The 17,108-nt window shown below is 38.0% G+C and overlaps 1 protein-coding gene across 16 annotated transcripts in view; it reads left to right on the forward strand.

Moving 5' to 3' along the window:
- Positions 1-17,108, forward strand: part of PROM1 (prominin 1) — a 78,108-nt gene that overhangs the window by 36,232 nt on the left and 24,768 nt on the right. For 9 of the 16 annotated variants that reach the window (XM_087936457.1, XM_087936463.1, XM_087936459.1 and 6 more), the window contains 7 exons: positions 674-697; positions 1,924-2,141; positions 3,625-3,699; positions 7,559-7,622; positions 10,958-11,117; positions 14,070-14,222; positions 15,571-15,694. In XM_087936457.1, the coding sequence (XP_087792583.1) occupies positions 674-697; positions 1,924-2,141; positions 3,625-3,699; positions 7,559-7,622; positions 10,958-11,117; positions 14,070-14,222; positions 15,571-15,694 (818 nt within the window). The remainder of the gene's footprint in view (positions 1-673; positions 698-1,923; positions 2,142-3,624; positions 3,700-7,558; positions 7,623-10,957; positions 11,118-14,069; positions 14,223-15,570; positions 15,695-17,108) is intronic. The other 7 variants (XM_087936466.1, XM_087936462.1, XM_087936469.1 and 4 more) reach the window with 1 other exon arrangement.

Here is a 17,108-nt window from a genome sequence, read left to right on the forward strand (position 1 = left end):
GCCATGTATTCATCAACATTTTTTTTCTAGACAGTCCACAGCTGCATACCAAAATTTTGGCAACTCTGGTCCAATTGTATATTTCCGTGAATGCTTCAATGAACAAAAGTTGGCCAAACTCTGCACGGGAAAGTGTCCATATTTTTTTCCCTCTGTTTGCTCATTTTGAATTGAGACAGCTGCATGTAATCAGTAAGCACACATTAATCTTTTCAGAAAGATGTGCTTAGCTTTGCCCTATGCAGAGGTGGTGTCATCTCCTTTGCGTTTATTATGAATTCATTGAAAGTTAAGAGTTCAATCAGATACGTCTAAACTTCTGCATCCAATTTGTATGGAAGTGACTGTCATGGGGAAAAACAGTAGAATGAAAGGTTGATGGCAGGGGGAACTATGCAGGCAAGGGTTAAACATTCCACTTCTATCTGCTGGTCTCCCAACACTTTATCCCATCACCTCTTTGCTTTGCAGCTGTTGGGAGATTTAATTCCCCAGGCTTGGACTGCTTGTATGCTTTCAGTTGTAGTTCCCATAAACAAGTGCCAAACATCACAGTTGGTAGAGAGTAGTTAGTTACCTTTCTTAATGGTAGAAACTCTATGTTGGCCATCAAACCTGTTTGCATTTTTCAATCTTTGTCCTGCATTCTTTCTTTTATTTTTCGGTCTTGAAGTCAAAGTGGAAAGGGTCATTAAAGGTAAAATGATCTCAAATGCATTTTGTGAAGTGCTTCCTCTAGTTTCCACTCTCTGTGCAGTTTGTCTTGTCAAATTTCTCTTTTTTTTTCAGCGATTCATTGCTTTGCTCCTTGGTTTAGAATTCAACAGCATTGCTTGACCATTAGTTCTGGCTGCTTTTTGTAACTTATTCCTGCAAATCTTCTTAAATCCTGCAGGACTGTTCAGGAGCAAAAGGCTATAGATTGAAGCTTATAATTCTTTGTACATGTTCCCAGCCCTACCAGCTGGCAGATATGCAGAAGTGATGAAAAATGTGCATTAGTAGCAAGCACCTACCATTTGTTTATACTGTAGGGTTTTTGGCAAAAGGGGATGTAGGACAAATAACATTTGTAATTTGATTATTATTTCATTTATTTTCGACCCAATATTGGGTGCATTGCATTTCAAATTTGGGTCTTAAAAGAGTACTTTGGAATGTATGGGAACACAGACATCTGCATCTATCAAAGTGTTACCTTTTCCCGGGATTGCATGGCTATCCTCTGCATTGTCCTCTACAAAGATATAGCTGCTGTAAAGAGTTGTAGGTAGATACTATGTTTGCAATTCCATACACCCCAAATAATTCTTTTAGAATAAAACCTGAAGCACTGCACTGTTTTAATTGATGTAGCACTTCAAACTTTACAGTAGTTAGACAAAACAGCTCGGAATAGAAATGTTCTAACTGCAAAGGGTGCTGCCCCAATTGCAGCACAGTTGCTACAAGGTTGGAGTGATCTTCCAGGAAATGTTCCAGTCTTAGATCAAGAGGATCTGACATATCAGACGTTGTCTGATCTCAGAATGGAACATTCCAGTTGCAAACTGACAGTCCATTTCAGGACTGGGCCATTTCCAGGATGGTGGGTCCAACAAAAGCAGGGACCCTTTATTAATATGAACTTTGTTCAGTTAATATATCCACATGTTCAGAGAAATCAGAGGGAAATATCTATGTGCCCTTGCAACAACGGATATTCTAAAATGCTTTAGCAAAGCAAGCTAAACTTTGATGGTATCAAACCTGTTCAAATACTAGTTTATGGTTTACTCTTTCAGATATGATGTTTAACTTTGAACAAGAAAAATGCAGAGTTTAGACATTTTGAATAAAAACTACCAGATATGTGTATGCCACTTTGTAAAACTAAGCCACGTTATGCAGATTGTAATGAAATTGATCTTTTTACCACTGTAGCTATTAGAGAGACGAAAGAGGCACTGGAGAACGTGAGTGGGTGTCTGGAAACGCTACAGGAGGGCACTGAGAAGCTGCACACCAGCCTGATGGATGTGATGGAAGACTTGATAGATACTCTTAATGATTCAGCTTGCACGGCTACCCAGGCCGCTTCAACTTGCAACCTTATCAGAAATTCTTTGAAACAGCTAACCATTAATGCTAATTACAGCAAGGTAAGCTATACTCTCCATGCTTCTGTAAAAAGATTGTTGGCTTCTTTGTCTTCAGAAGAAAGATAGGGCTTACTTAGCTGAACATTGAGAAGATAGAAAACTCATACACTGGGCCAACAATATAGATTTTCTTGCTGTGCCAACTATTTATGAGATATCTTAAACCAGAAAAATGTGGACTTTTAGAGCATCTCATGTAGAGATGATCTATACTTGCAAAAGAAGGTTTACTTTCAGGAAAATATATCTGTCCTTAAAAACATTTTATTTGAAGGTAGTTGAACTTCTTTTAGATTAATGGACAAACAGTTAGAAAAAAGCCATGGAAGATTATTTCAATATATGATTTCTGCAACAACAAAATTATTTAATGCAGATATTATATTGAGAGAGTCAATACTACCCATTATGGAGGAATGGTTGGTGAAGTTGACAGATTCTGCTCAAATGGATAAATTGATTGCTTTGATTATAAAAAATGATTATCTACTTTTATTGGTAGTTGGGAGTCTCCTACTGACTTCTATAAAAATGAAGAAATGAACTTGTGATGTATGTTTTGGTTAGGTAGGATAGATTATAAAAATAAGAGTAGAGGTTAACATATAGTTTCTTTTTCTTTGAATTTTTTTTCTTTACCATTGACATGCCATTAGCATGTTGCAAAACTTCTGTATCTGTTAAATCTTACAGTAAAATTGTTCACTTAGGCTATTTTTCTTTATTCTCTCTCTTTCCAAGTGATTTATCTTTAAAGTGGTAGGGTCATCTTTAATGGTTGAGAATGCAATAATGGAGACAGGTGTTTTTTTCTAATCTAATCAATTCAATCTTCCTTTGGTGGGGAATTGAATTAAATTCAGGATCATCTTCCTTTCATGTAAATCTGTCCACTTCCCAACAAAGATAATTGATAGAATATATATATTTTCAATGAACTTTTTGGTTCACTGAAGCTAGATGATAAGCAGTATAGTGCTAGTAGGATATGAGAGTGTCCATTACTCTTTCTGCCCCTAAATTGTCTAAAGCTGCCCAAATTAGATTGAAAAACTTTTAATTTATTTTCTTTAAAGAAAAAACAGTTGGGGAAAATGACACCAATCTGAGTTTTCAGCACATGTAGCAGTAGATGATTGGCTACTATTATGTTGATTGATGTAGACAATCTCTACTGGGTCTTTGGAAAGACGCAAACAATCTCAGAGCATCATAAGCCTCTCTGTTTGTATTACATATGCAGCTCACATGAAAATCAATTTTATTGATTGCTTCTCCATCAATAAAGCCTGTAACATAAAACAGAAAGTGCTAATGTTTCTAGTGAGATGATTGAAGAGTGTCTACATTGGCAAGAATAATGAAGGAGAATTTAGGATGCTTTTTGTGATATTAGGATCATACAATAGCACAATCAGCAAAACTTAAAGTACTTCTTCTACATATTGCAATATTAACTTGAAATTATTTTCCCTTCTTTTAGTTACCAGGAGTGAATCCACAGCTTGCCAAAGTCAACGAAGTCCTTAAAATAGACCTTTCCAATCTCATTCAAAAGGTATGATTGTGCCTGGTCAAGGCACATATATTTGGCTACATGTTGCATCCCAAATGACACTCTATTGTTTATCATGTTGCGTTTGATATTCATAAGTTATTTCAACAAGCAGATACTCAAATATGGAAGGTGTGCACAAAGGAAACTCACAGTTTCTCTGTTAATATATTTTTTTTTAGCATTTGGAGCTGAAATACAAAGAGAAACACAATTTAATCTTCTTTATCACAAGGCAACTTACACATGCTGTCAGCATTCCAGAGATTATCCATTCCAGTCAGTAACTCCAAGACAACCATAATCTCAAAGTACTTTTATTAGAATAGAACTTGGTACTTCTGTGGAATTCCGAAACTAAAGTCGTCCCCCCCGACTTCCCACAAAGACCCAACCTACAACCCATCCCCTTTTTCCCACATCATACATCACATGAGCCAATCCTCCTTCAGCCCCAATTCTTGCTGAGCCATTCACAATGACCTTGAATGCTACAGAATCTATTTTGTCTACTGAGCTACTCAAACAACATCAGCCCCCTCCAATCCTCTGCAGCTGTGCGGCAGCTTTTAATAACGATTCCAAAGCGGACACATACATTTTTAAAAATCTTCTATTTATAGCACATACAGGTAGTCCTTGACTTGCAATCATTTGTTTAGCAACCATTCAAAGTCACAATGGCACTGAATACAATAGCCTTCACATTTAATGACTGTTACGTTGCAGCATCCTCATGGTCATGTGATCAAAATTCAAGCACTTATATTCACGATGTTTGCAGCATCCCAGGATCATGTGATCACCAATTGCAACCTTCCCAACTGGCTTCTGACCAACAAAGTCAAAGGGGGAAGCCAGATTTTCCTAACAACCATGTGATTCACTTAACAACTACAGTGATTTGTTTAACAACTATGGCCAAAAGTGATATGAAATTGGGTGCGACTCACTTAAGAACCACCTTGCTTAGAAATGGAAATTTTGGGACTTCTGATGGTGATGTCACAACGGTGCAGGGAAAAGAGGATGGGGTCCATTCCTTTGACCTAAATTTTCACATCTGGAGGCTCTCCAAGGGCCCGCTGGTCTTGGAGGGATATGTGGACAAGAGGAGAAGCCTGGGGAATAGCGAGGTGGAAGGCTCGCTGCAACGAAGGGAAACTCCTCAAACCCAGCAAGAAAGTGTCCTGTCATCTTGCTGTGGCAGATTCGAGACAACCAGACATGGATAGGGAAGGGAAGAATCTTGAATATGCTGAGGCATCAAGTGTAATCAGGAGAGCCCTGTGCTGCAAAAAGGTGGAGAATTGCACCAGAAGAAAGTAATTCCTAGAATATCTACGGCGGAATAGAGAGACTCTGAGGGAGTGGGGTGGAAGCCCGGCAATAGCGGTGATTTGGTGGTGTATGAGCTGATACATAATACGAGGCAAGGACAAAACTAAACAAAGGGAAAAGAAAGATGTTTGTGTTTGATGTTTGGTTGAATAGAGCTGAACAGAAAGACGCCATTTTGACACTGATTGGAGGAAAATCGGAAGATCAGATGCCGTTGCAAGAGGAACTGAGAGAGATGGATTTAGAGTGAACATAGAGCTATACTGCAGAGTGATTTTGAATATAACGCCATTAAGTGACTAACTGTAATTCTATCAAGTATTGGTTCTACTATATATATCATCTATGCTTTTTCCTTACTCTTATTATTAGTGATATTAGAGCTATAAAGAGAGATATAATTAGAGAATCAAATCAATATATAACTTAAGGGGACAAGTACTGAGAAATTGACTACTGCTGTGGATTATACAACAGGGGTATAGAGCTTATATTTATTACTGTGCTATTTAACTTTTAATATTATTCCAAATAGATTTTATATATCTTTTTTCTGATTATAGAAATATAAATTACACTAGACAAGAGTTTAACATATCCTGTATATAAAATATAGACGCAAATTTATTATCTTATTGATTATTATATCTACTGTGTTTCTCATATAATAAGGCCGGGTCTTTTTTTTTTTTTTTTGAGCTCCAAAAAAATGGCTAGGACATCTTTTGGGGGGTGAATTAATTTCTCCCCCCCCCCCCCGCACACCTTTGTCTAGAGTGCCCACAGGCAGCCACGCCTCACCACCAGCCACTCCTAATGGCCAATCATGGTGGTGCACAGAGGGCTCCCTATCTCTGCCAAGTGCCTTTGCTGCAGACCTGGGTCAACAGGCAGGCATCGTTGTCGTGGATGTCCACCGGCAGCATTTCAGCTGCTTCTCGGGCCTCTGTAGCTTCTACAATTCCTGCTGGCGCTGGTGCCTCTCTCGCCAGTGCCGTCTCCAACAACAGTGTCTGAGTCACTCCCGCTTTTTCCCCTGTCCCCGTCCCTGCAACAACAGGGAAAAAAACATTTTTAGATACCGGGGGAGCACCGCGCAGTGCATTTTCGTTTAATCCCGAGTGACCGGTTGGCGTTAGAAGAGCTGAGCGAGTGTCTCTGCCGCTGCTACCCTGGGTGCTCCAGCCTCCTGCTCTGCAAGTTTCCAGAAGTCCCAGTGCGTAGCCCGTTCCTGCATTGCAAGTGCGCCCAGGCCGAGCTGCAGCTGTCTCTTTCTCGCCAGCGCCATCTCCAACAACAGCAGCAGCAGCGGCGGGAACCATGGAAGTTACGGAGATGGCTCCCCCTCCTGAGAAGCACCTGAAACACTTCCACGGTTCCCGCCACTGCTGCTGCCAGTTGTTGGAGATGGTGCGCTGGCAGGAGAGGGACAGGAAAATTCCCCACCATGTTTTCCTACTGATCAATCATTCTTTATTTGGGATCGCAGGATACTGTCTCCAGCTCTGTTCTCAGGGTGAGAGTGAGAGATAGAGAGACTTTTGGCTTCATGCAAGGAAAGCAGCAGAAGTCTTTCTTTCTCTCCCCCAAACTCCGCCAGAAATGAGTCATTGTGAAACTTGTCGTGGCATGCAGCCAAATGCAGAAGAAAGAAGCGGAAAGAAGCAGCCCGGTGGTCAGACCAGGCATGTGGGGCAAATTCCCCCCCTCCGCTCTTTCCCCCCTCCCCTCACTACCTCATGTTGTTCACAATGCAAGCGACTCATTGCTTGTGTGTGTTCCTGCACAGCCTGGATTAATCGCTTTGGGGGTGACATTTCTATGCGGACCACCAAAATTTTCTCGTGGATCACCAGTGGTCCCTGGCCCACTGGTTGGCAACCTCTGTTCTAAAACACTAAGTTGGGTTGCTGTGGGCAGGAGGTGGGGGAATTGAGTCATGGGAAATCAAAGAGGGTTCATTTGAACCAGTCAGCTAAAATAAATTGTAATAAATGAATAGATTGTGGAAACAGGACTATGGTATTTGCAGACATTTCACAGAGGCTATTCTGTATAGGTTGATGCCTCTTACATATTAGAGAAGTGTGATTTTCCCCTTCATGTATATGCCTTAAGAACATACCAGCTCAGAGTGTTGAGGAAGAGAGCTGAATTTAAATTGGTCCATGGTGAAGTTTTTGCCTGATAAAAGCCAGTCTCTTGTCTGATAAAATTCTTCTAATTTTTTGAGGAAATAAGGGCTAAGAACATAGATCCACCTATTCTTCTACCAGGCCCAGGGTTCTGCTGATAAGTAGAACCTTCATTGAGCTCATACAGTAGTCAGGATGTTTGAATTTAGTTGGATTCTGGAGTAAGAATGCCTTATTCTGTTTGCAGTTTATATTTCAGTTTCTAAAATTAAAATGGAGCAGTAATGTACAGAGTTACATTAACAAGGATTAGTCTGCCTCTTCTTAAATACAGAAATAAATGTTATCTTTTGTAATTGTGGTATTGCTGGATGTGTTCATTCCAGGGTTATGCAGCATTTAATGATACTCCTGAACTGATACAGGATCAAACAAAGAATATTTTATCAGGTAAGGAAGATTAAGGAATTAATTTGTTGACTGTAAAAGTTGATGTGATTGGAATACAGCACTGAATGGAAAAATGGGAAACTTCCTGTAAAATGAGAAAAAAACAATTAAAATATAGGCCTATTATGTGTTATTAAACAGATACTAGATACACTGTGAGGTCCTTGGTGCTCCCTGACCTTGGTTGTTTTCTTGCAGACATTTCATCACCAAACTAACATCTTCAGCACTGATGATATTGCCTAGTTTAATAATGAAACATCTTCAGAAAAGCAGCCAAGCTCAGAGAGCACCAAGGATCCAACAGTTCAACCCTAAGCTGCAAATATTATCTTCCAATTGATAACACTAAATATATCAAAATTTCTGATTCTGAATTGTTCTGCATTTTACAATCATAGCAGTCATCTAGAGTTGCTTCAACATAATCTTGGCTATTTGGGATTGGAGTGTTTTTGTTCATTATATGAGACATAAAATCATAGTAAAGCTGTGGAAAAATGTATTGAGGGAAGCAATAAATAGAGAGTAGGCGAGTTTGAAAGGAGAATAATATCAATTTAGCTATGTAAACCTGATTCCTGATTTAGGATGTGAACTTGCTTACATCATGGCCTGAAGACTTCTTTTTGAAAAGAACAATTGTAGTCATGAACTCTTAAGATGGAAGTTACTGAAGAGGCAACAACCAAATACGAACAATGCCTGGAGTATGGTGATTCACAAGATTGCTTAGCTGATTCTTCTATAGATCTCCCTGCTTGATGTGTGTTTTTTTTTAGTCCCAGCCTATTTACAATTATTCCCCAAAACAAAGCCGAATCAGGATATTATCCATGAACTCTAATAATAATATTGTTAAAAAGTGGAATTAATTTAACATAAGTTGTGGTTGAGGTACATGGGAGTCTAACGGAGAAAGGCCAAGGAAGGACAGCAGTCTGTCTTGAGGAGCAAGGCTGATGTAGGGAAAGCTTTGGATAAAGCATATGAAGGTACTGAATGTCCTTCTCATCTCTCCATGCCTTGATGTAAAAAGTAAAAATAATGTACAAAACTGTAGTATAGAATCTATGTAGACAGGTTGATCATGGATTCACTTTATTATCAGTTCCCGGGTACTTCAATTCAAGAAAAGATTGAATATTGCTTTGCACTTTCTATATGAATTAAGCTCCTTTTCAGTAAATTTCCTTTTCATATAAACTTTTTTATATTTATTCCCAAATTAACATTTGAAATCCTTCAAGAACCAGGTAAATTCATTTTAAGGTCTAGATTTGGCCTGTGAACTTCTGGTTGACCACTCCAGACACAATTTTAGTAGTTGATAACTTTTCATGAACTAAGTCCTTGCATGTTATAAAGAAAACCAAAGAAAGTGTTTATTAACCTCTTCTATTTTCATTCTTGCATATGGATCCGTTCTGCCATTATAAGCAGCTGTACCTCGTAAGTTTGAAAGAGCATGGAAGGAATGTATATGTAAACATATGCATGCTTTGTCAAAAAAATAAAATTATTCCCAGAATGCCTTTTTCAACCAGGGAGATGTTAAAAGCAAAGCAATTACTCAGTTATTTTTAATATGCATTAAGCCCCATTGCTTTTGTGGAAATTGCATGCCACATTCTGTCTAGTGAAAAAATGTGTTAAAGGTAAGCTATATATTTAGCCTGCCATTATGGAGAAAATCAGATATTATATCTGCAACCTAATTAATATTGATATGCAAGTCCAGTATTGCTGGAATGTAGATGAAGATGCTGGCCACCTATTTTCTACTTAAATACATCTATTTTCATCCCAAAAACTCCCAGTTCATTTTTTCCCCTCATAATTCCTGGTAGATTTTCTTGAAGACAAAAGATAAATATTTTGAGGGCGTTCTTAAATTTCACAGGGAGACTTAATAAATTGCTTTTAGCAAATCTTAGAAACCGGTGGGGTTTAAAATTTCACATTTTAATACACATAGCTCTTTCTATTATAAAATGTTTTAGTAGAGCTGCCATATTCTTTGCAGGTCCATATCTCCATAAGCAGGCACTATTACCAACACGTAGTATAGATAACATATCAGAATGTTTCTTGCACAAACGTTTATGACATTTAAAAAAAGTAAGTAACCTTGCTTGTGCAGTAACTTTGGATCTGTTTATTTTATTTTTATTTTTTATTTGCTACATATCTCAATTTAGAATTAGACTTGTTTCCGTGTAAATGTAAGACTGGAGAAAAAAAAACCCCAATGAACTGGTTTAGACATGCCTAAATATGTTAATGTGTGGAAATATTTGGATGATGATCAAACAGAGTGATTTTGAACTACAGTTCAATTCATACCATATTCTCAGTAGGGTCAAGACCATGAGAATATCCCATCTCCTCCTCAGACAAGCACTCATAGAGAACTTGTTTTTTTTCTTTCTGGTACAAATGATTGATTGGCATTAGATTTCTTCATCCCATCCCATTGCTCTCAGTGGCTCAGATACTTTATTTCCCAGTTGCAGGTCTTCTTGCTTTCCAGGGTCATCTCACTCTTCTTGCCTCCCTCTTGTATTATTTTCTTCCTCAAATTTCAAAAGAGCTCTTGATTCCTCTGGGCTCCAATCAGACTAAGAGATGCTAAGTAAAGATGGTAGAGAGCAGAGAAGAATTGAGCCCAGAGCATCAGGAGGACAAGTGCTGGAGGCCTGTTTCACTTGAAAATGCTTCTGGTTTCTACCTGCTTTGAATAAGATCAGATGAAATAATAATATCAAGCAGTAAGAAAATACATAAGCAGAATGCCTTGATTTATTAGAAAAGGTAATGAATGAGCAGAATGAATCAGATTAAAATGTTCTAGCCAAATCACTGTAACTATTGAAGTCCCATGTTGTCCTCTTTAAAGTAGTAGAACAAAAATCTTCAAACTTGGCAAGTTTAAGACTTGTAGACTTCAACTCCCAGAATTCCCGAGCTAACATGACTGAAGGAAGAATTCTGGGAGCTGAAGTCCACAAGCTGTCAAGTTTGAAGACCCTTGTAGTAGAATTTCATTTGGCTTTCAGGTTTTAAATGATTAAATGCTTCACATTTTATTAGGTAGGCTTTTGGTTCATGGGAGCAGACACAGACTTGTCTCCTTGGTGAGAACAAGGCTGTTACTTCATTGGAATGAACATGCTGCAGTAGAAAGGTTGCACGAACTTAAGCATTGCATCGGTATGTTTGCAACATTAAAAGCTTGCTTTTAGAGGTGGAATCCAATAAGTCCTTTTTGTTTGTGGCAAGTCATTTTGTGGCAAGCATAATTGAAATCCTTAACATGCATTCATCCTTTTCAGATATAAAAAGTATCTTGGAAAACATTGGTTCAAACATCACAGCCTTTACTAAAAAGCTTCCCATTGAGAAGATTCTAACAGATTTCACGGTATATCTCACTCAGAGTGAAGCGTATGTTGAATATTATTTTCCATTAGTGGAGCAATATGATTTCTACAGGTATGTGCATATTATTTTTGATGAAAAAATGAAGAGGCTATTCCCTAAGTATTATTGAAGATCAATACATGTAAAACTACTTCGAGCTGAAACAAGGGGATGCCTATTATATAGCCCTATCTAGCTAAACTGGAGAAGCATAGCTGCAAGCACAATGCAAATGCATAATGATCTGTAGAAAAACATGCAGGGCAGCAGTATTCAAAGCCAAAACATTTTAGGTCTTTTTTATACTTCAGGTACATTTAAATTAGTATAAATTACATATAACTTCAACTGCTTGTTCTGCCCCAGAGACTGGAAGCACTGGTAATTAGAACATCTTGGAGTCAAATAGAAATAGGCTTCTCGTGCCTAGAGGGAAGACTAATTAATACCTTAATTCCATCCAGAAAATAGATAATCTTAATTATGTTTTCAGTGGGGAAGACAAGAGAACAAAGATCAGATCCAAGAAATAAAGAATTATTATACCAGAGAAGTCTTGGTGAGCAGACAGTGCTGGAGGTGCAAGAGATACATGTTGAGGTTCTCAAAAGGGAGACATTTTCCTACTGATGCCGATGCTTTATTTAACATTTGTATAAACATAATAAGTAGATTTTACAAACCAGTTGTAGATTTCTTCCACATGGAGCAAACTCAGACAGAAACCTGTTGCAAGTTCAGAGCGGAGCAGCGGTCTTTAGTAGCAAGCATTATACACAGCAGAGGAGAGAAGCAGTTTCATTTCATTTTCTTTTTTTTAAACAATTTTATTTGAGTTTTCACAAAACAAAAAGGTAAAATAGAACATCTTTTTTTAGTGAACAGCATGGTTCCAGGTTTTCACTTCTCCATACAGATATAATCTTGATTACATATTCATCTTTCATATTCAGTTTCATATTTTATCGCTACTTTATACATTCTCCATTTGTTTTTTCTCAAATACCTCCCTCAGGCTTATTTTATAGCTTTCTCATTCATTTTTGAATCTATTTCATTTCATTTCATTTTCAAACTTGCCATATCTTCATAATCATTATGCTTATACTTTTATCTGTCCTGTTTAGAATTTCATTATATATTCTTATATCATCATTTTCCAGCAAATTCCTCCACGTTTCAAACATTACAAAACAAGGTTTCCCTTATAGTTACCAGTTAGAGTGTGTCACCTTCGTATCATATAATTTGTTCCCTTTCCGGTCCCAATTAAACATTCAACTTTTGATTAAACAATTATAACATTCAATTCCTAATAACTACATTATAACATAAATCCCTTTTTAATCAGATTACACAAGTTCCTTTAAATCACCTCTGATAAACTTAAAATTTCAAAAAAAGAAAAAATAATTAATCTATTAAAATTCATCCTAGAAACTGATATTGATCTTCTTACAATCCTTCTTATAATTCATAGTGAATCATTAGTATGCATATTTTAATATCTCACTTGTTCTCATAATTCATTTCAATTATATTTTATAGATCATTAAATATAATTAATTTACATATTTTTCATCATATCTCTATATTTAATTTAACTGTTAGCAAACATTCTATTAATTAACAATATCAGTTTCATCTTCCACTTCAATAACATATCTTTTGCTATTTCTACATAATTTATTAATATCTAATATATTTATACTATCCTTTGTCACCTTGCAGAATCCTCTCTTAATTTTTATTTTTAATCATTATCTCTGTGTCTTTTAAACAAGCTATTTTCTTTTATTCTTGTTCATTTCCCATATTTCTTTACTTCCTGATATTGTTTGTTATAATTTATTTCCCCTTTATTTTTCTCCTCTTTTTCTCTCCAATTTTTGTCCCCTTCTCTCTTTAACACTTCCTTCTGTGATCCTCCCTTCTGCTTTTCCCTTGTATTTTGTTTGTTTTTCAAACTGTTCTCTTTTCCAATTACCTCCTCTAATTTCCAAATTTTAATTCCCTTTTTTCGCTTCAAGCTTCGTTGTCTCTTTTGTTTGTTTATTCAGCTCTTCTTCTCCCTCTGAAGCTCCTTGTTGTTCCTCATATTCCAAAACCGCCATTTCTAGAAATTGTAGAGCATAGCCAAATGATTCCCCCTTCTTTTGCAGCTGATCTTTCATATTTTTTAGTTCCATTTTCAATTCCAGAAAAAGTTCTGCCATCTTTAAACACTTCTAACCAATACTTTATAGCAACCCTCTTCTTTACTGCCATTTTAAAAATCTTTCTCAAAAGTTCTTAAATATTTTAATTCCAGGGTGCCTTGTATTTAAATATTATTTCTGCTCAGCCTGGTCACTCAAGCTGTCCTCTTCTTTTCCGCTCCTGCACATTCTTGTCCGATTGTATCTCCCTCTTCAGGGTGGCCATTTTGACCACTGCTATTGCCATCTTTGGAGAGAAGTAAATGCCAAGCCAAGGACGGGAGATGCGGCTCCCCTCAACCCAGCTGGCAGTTTCCCCCTTCTTCACTACCTCTATGGGTGGCTTCAGCCCCAAATAAAGTAGATCAGGGCCCTCCAATGGAGAGCACAAACTGAAACTGCGGACGATCGCGGATTTCAGCCTATCACTGAGGGAGTCCAACCAGAAGTCCCCCGTTTCATTTTCAATAGACAGACTCAGAGTTCAACATAGCTTCACAGCTGCAGAGCTTAACATAGCTGCCAGGCCTAAGCTACTTCTAGTTTCAGTTTCCAAACTGTCTTCATTGGCTGATTTAGTTGCTATGCCTATTCATTGGCTGGCCTTGTTACCAAGCTCTATTCCAGTTCATGAATATACTCTTGACACTTTAACCATTTAATTTTAGAGTGTATTCGTGAATCTTCATTCTTTTTGTTAAAAAGGTTCTAAAATGCAACAAAAGTTTAAGTCCAATTTTAATACTCTTGAATGAGAATAGGAAACTTAGAGAAATGTGGTTGGCTTTGATTGATCTTGGAATCATCTTTTTGTTACTCTGTCTAGGTGGCTGGGCTGCTTAATACTATGCTGTATGGTGATCCTGATTCTGGTCTTTTTCTCCCTGGGGTTATTATGTGGCACATGTGGCTATGACAAAAATGCAACACCAACAACCAGAGGCTGTGTCTCAAATACTGGAGGAAATTTCCTGATGGCGTGAGTACTTGCCCTTTTAATTTTTTCCCCCAGGTTAAAAGAATTGAATTGCAGAAATATACTTGGAAGATATAATGCAAAAAAGAAGATGTGAAGGAGGAGGAAAACTTGGCCTTGGGTTTTACTGAGATTTGCGTTATAGAACTTCGGAGTTGCACTTACTTTCTGTGTGTATATATGCAAACATCTGGACCAGTCCTGCCCTTTTCTAGGCAAGGTCTTATGGAAGTGGTTTGCCATTGCCTCTTTCCTAGAGGTGAGAGAGAGGGATTGGCTCAAATTATCCAGGTGGCTTTGTGCCTACAGTAGGAGTAGAACTGAAGGCCTTGCAGTTTTTAGCCTGACGCCTTAACCACTGACTCTCTAGTTCACAGGTGTCAAATTCGCAGTGTCATGTTGGTGTCACATGACATTTCACAATGTTTTCCCCATTCACGGAGCTGGGGGGAGGGGCATGCCTGCATGTGACACATCTGGCCCACGTGCTGCCAGTTTAACACCCCAGCTCTAGTTTTTATGTTAACTTATGTATTTAACTAACTTTAATTAAACTAAACATATGTAAATTAAATCAGGTACAGCTGTGGTGCCTGACCCTACCTGCAGCCTAAAGTAATCATAAACTCACAAGAGGTGTCATATTACAGACTTTAAAAATTATGCTGGTTGCTTTAAGCTGGTAACCATTCCAATGACTCATTCATGAAGAGATCTTACTGGTAATCCAAAGCAGCATCTCATTAAATGGAGTTAAATGGAATCTTTTAGTGGCTTCTCTAAAAAGGAGGAATCCATCTTACTTTTCTGTGTAAGTTAGACCCCCCCCTAACAATCTTTTGATGAAACCACCTTTTCTAAATAGTAACTTCTTAAAAATCATCTTGGGAATTGTAAGCAATTAAAAAAACACTGTAAAAGTTACATTACAGACTTACAGTTCTCTAAAAAAGAAGCCTCTCAAAATTTACCTGAAGCTCTGGAAGAACAAAGAGAGATGCCCTTTGAACACTCTCTTAGAATACAGTAGTGCTTTAATAGAATTGTGGAAGAAATGCTAAACATTCTCACATGAGACTCAAAATTCTTGTATTTTAGAAGCTTTGCGTTCTGTCCTGCTCCTGTTTTCACAGATTCTCAAACAAAGCTATTTCAGCAGAGAAGATTCCACATTGTTCCCTCTCCTCCTGTACAGACTTATTTTTGATCTGGAAAATCATTGTATACTTCTGAATGAGTAGATGTTCTTATATTTGTTTTCCATAGTCTAATTTGGCTGTTAAAATACCTACAATATGATGTATTCTTAAAATGCTTTTTCTCTCCCCTCTCCTCTCCCCTTTTTCATCAGCGGAGTTACTTTCAGCTTCCTCTTCTCTTGGTTTCTGATGCTGATAGTAGTGGTCACTTTCATTACCGGTGGAAACGTGGAGAAGTTGATATGTGAATCATTCGATGACAAGACTTTATTCCAAGTAAGGCACTCTATATAATCACGAATTTCCATAACTTTTCTGATCATTCTAATGTTTGCCATGTACTTGTAAAACATTCAAAATACTTCATAAAATATTCTGCACGTTCATACAACATGTGAAGTATGTAAAGTTCATACTTTAATTTTGTGGTAGATGAGCAGTGTTCAATCTCTGGTTTCTTCCATGAAACGCACAGAAATGACAGGTCACTTCTGGGTCATTAGCCACTCATTTTACTTCTTTCCTTGGCTTTTTCTGTGACTGGAACAAACCCAAGTTCTTGATTCAGAATTATAACCAAGCCACAGTTGGGAAACTTCTGTAGATTGTTAGCTATGCCTGCCCACAAACCAGAAAGTAGGAAGTGACAGCATGCCCTAAACAGCGCCCCCCCCCCCAACCCTTTGGGCACCAGGGACCAGTTCTGTAGCCAGAGGTTTTTCTGCAGACCAGAGGTGGTCTGGTTTCCTGTGCTGCCTGCATCTCGCAGATGGGTTTCACTTGTTTGCATGGCCTGGTTGCTGCCATGCCACGGACCGATATTGGTCCATGGACCAGGGATTGGGGACTCCTGCCCTAACATATGATTTATTGTGGTGCCAAGCTTGAGGTAGATGTAAGCTAGTCATTATTGTATCATCTTTAGAGTACTCCTATAAAGTAGATGGTAATATTATTAGCCATGTATTACAAATGAGGAAACAAGTTTGAAAGAACTTGCTGGAAGAAATTAGATGTGAACTGGATTTCCCATTTGGTTTTTCAATCATTCCAAGTTATTACTTTTGCTTTAAATAACTTCACTTGATCTAAACTAAGTTCCTATTTTGTGCTTCAGTTAATCAATAACATGGCCTCTGAAACACTCTAAAATTGCCACCCTGTGTAATATCACCATTATGTTTAGGAAATGGGTATTATATAATGTAGCCAGTGGTGGGATTCAAATTTTTTTACTACCAGTTCTGTGGCCATGGCTTGGTGGCTATGGCATGGCTTGGTGGCCAAGGCTTGGTGGGCGTGACAGGGGAAGGATACCACAAAATCTCCATTCCCACCCCACTCCAGGGGAAGGATACTGCAAAATCTCCATTCCCTCCCCACCCCACTAACCTGCTTTCCAGCTCCATTCTCCTATGCAGGGCAACAAAAGACGACTCAGCCAATCAGTTGGGATCCGGGAGGCAGAGAATAGATGAGGGCGGGGCCAGTCAGAAGTGGTATTTGCCAGTTCTCCAAACTACTCAAAATTTCCGCTACGGGTTCTCCAGAACTGGTCAGAACCTGCTGAATACCACCTCCGAATGTAGCTTCTTGTTAGTTGCAAAACAAGTTAAAATAACAAAAAGACCATATTTCTGAATACAGGTAGTCCTCGACTTCCAACAGTTTGCTTAGTGACCGTTCAAAG

Source organism: Pseudonaja textilis, chromosome 6 (genome assembly GCF_049901715.1).
Source record: "Pseudonaja textilis isolate UNSWEBS1 chromosome 6, rPseTex1.2, whole genome shotgun sequence".
In the NCBI taxonomy this organism is placed as follows: domain Eukaryota; kingdom Metazoa; phylum Chordata; class Lepidosauria; order Squamata; family Elapidae; genus Pseudonaja; species Pseudonaja textilis.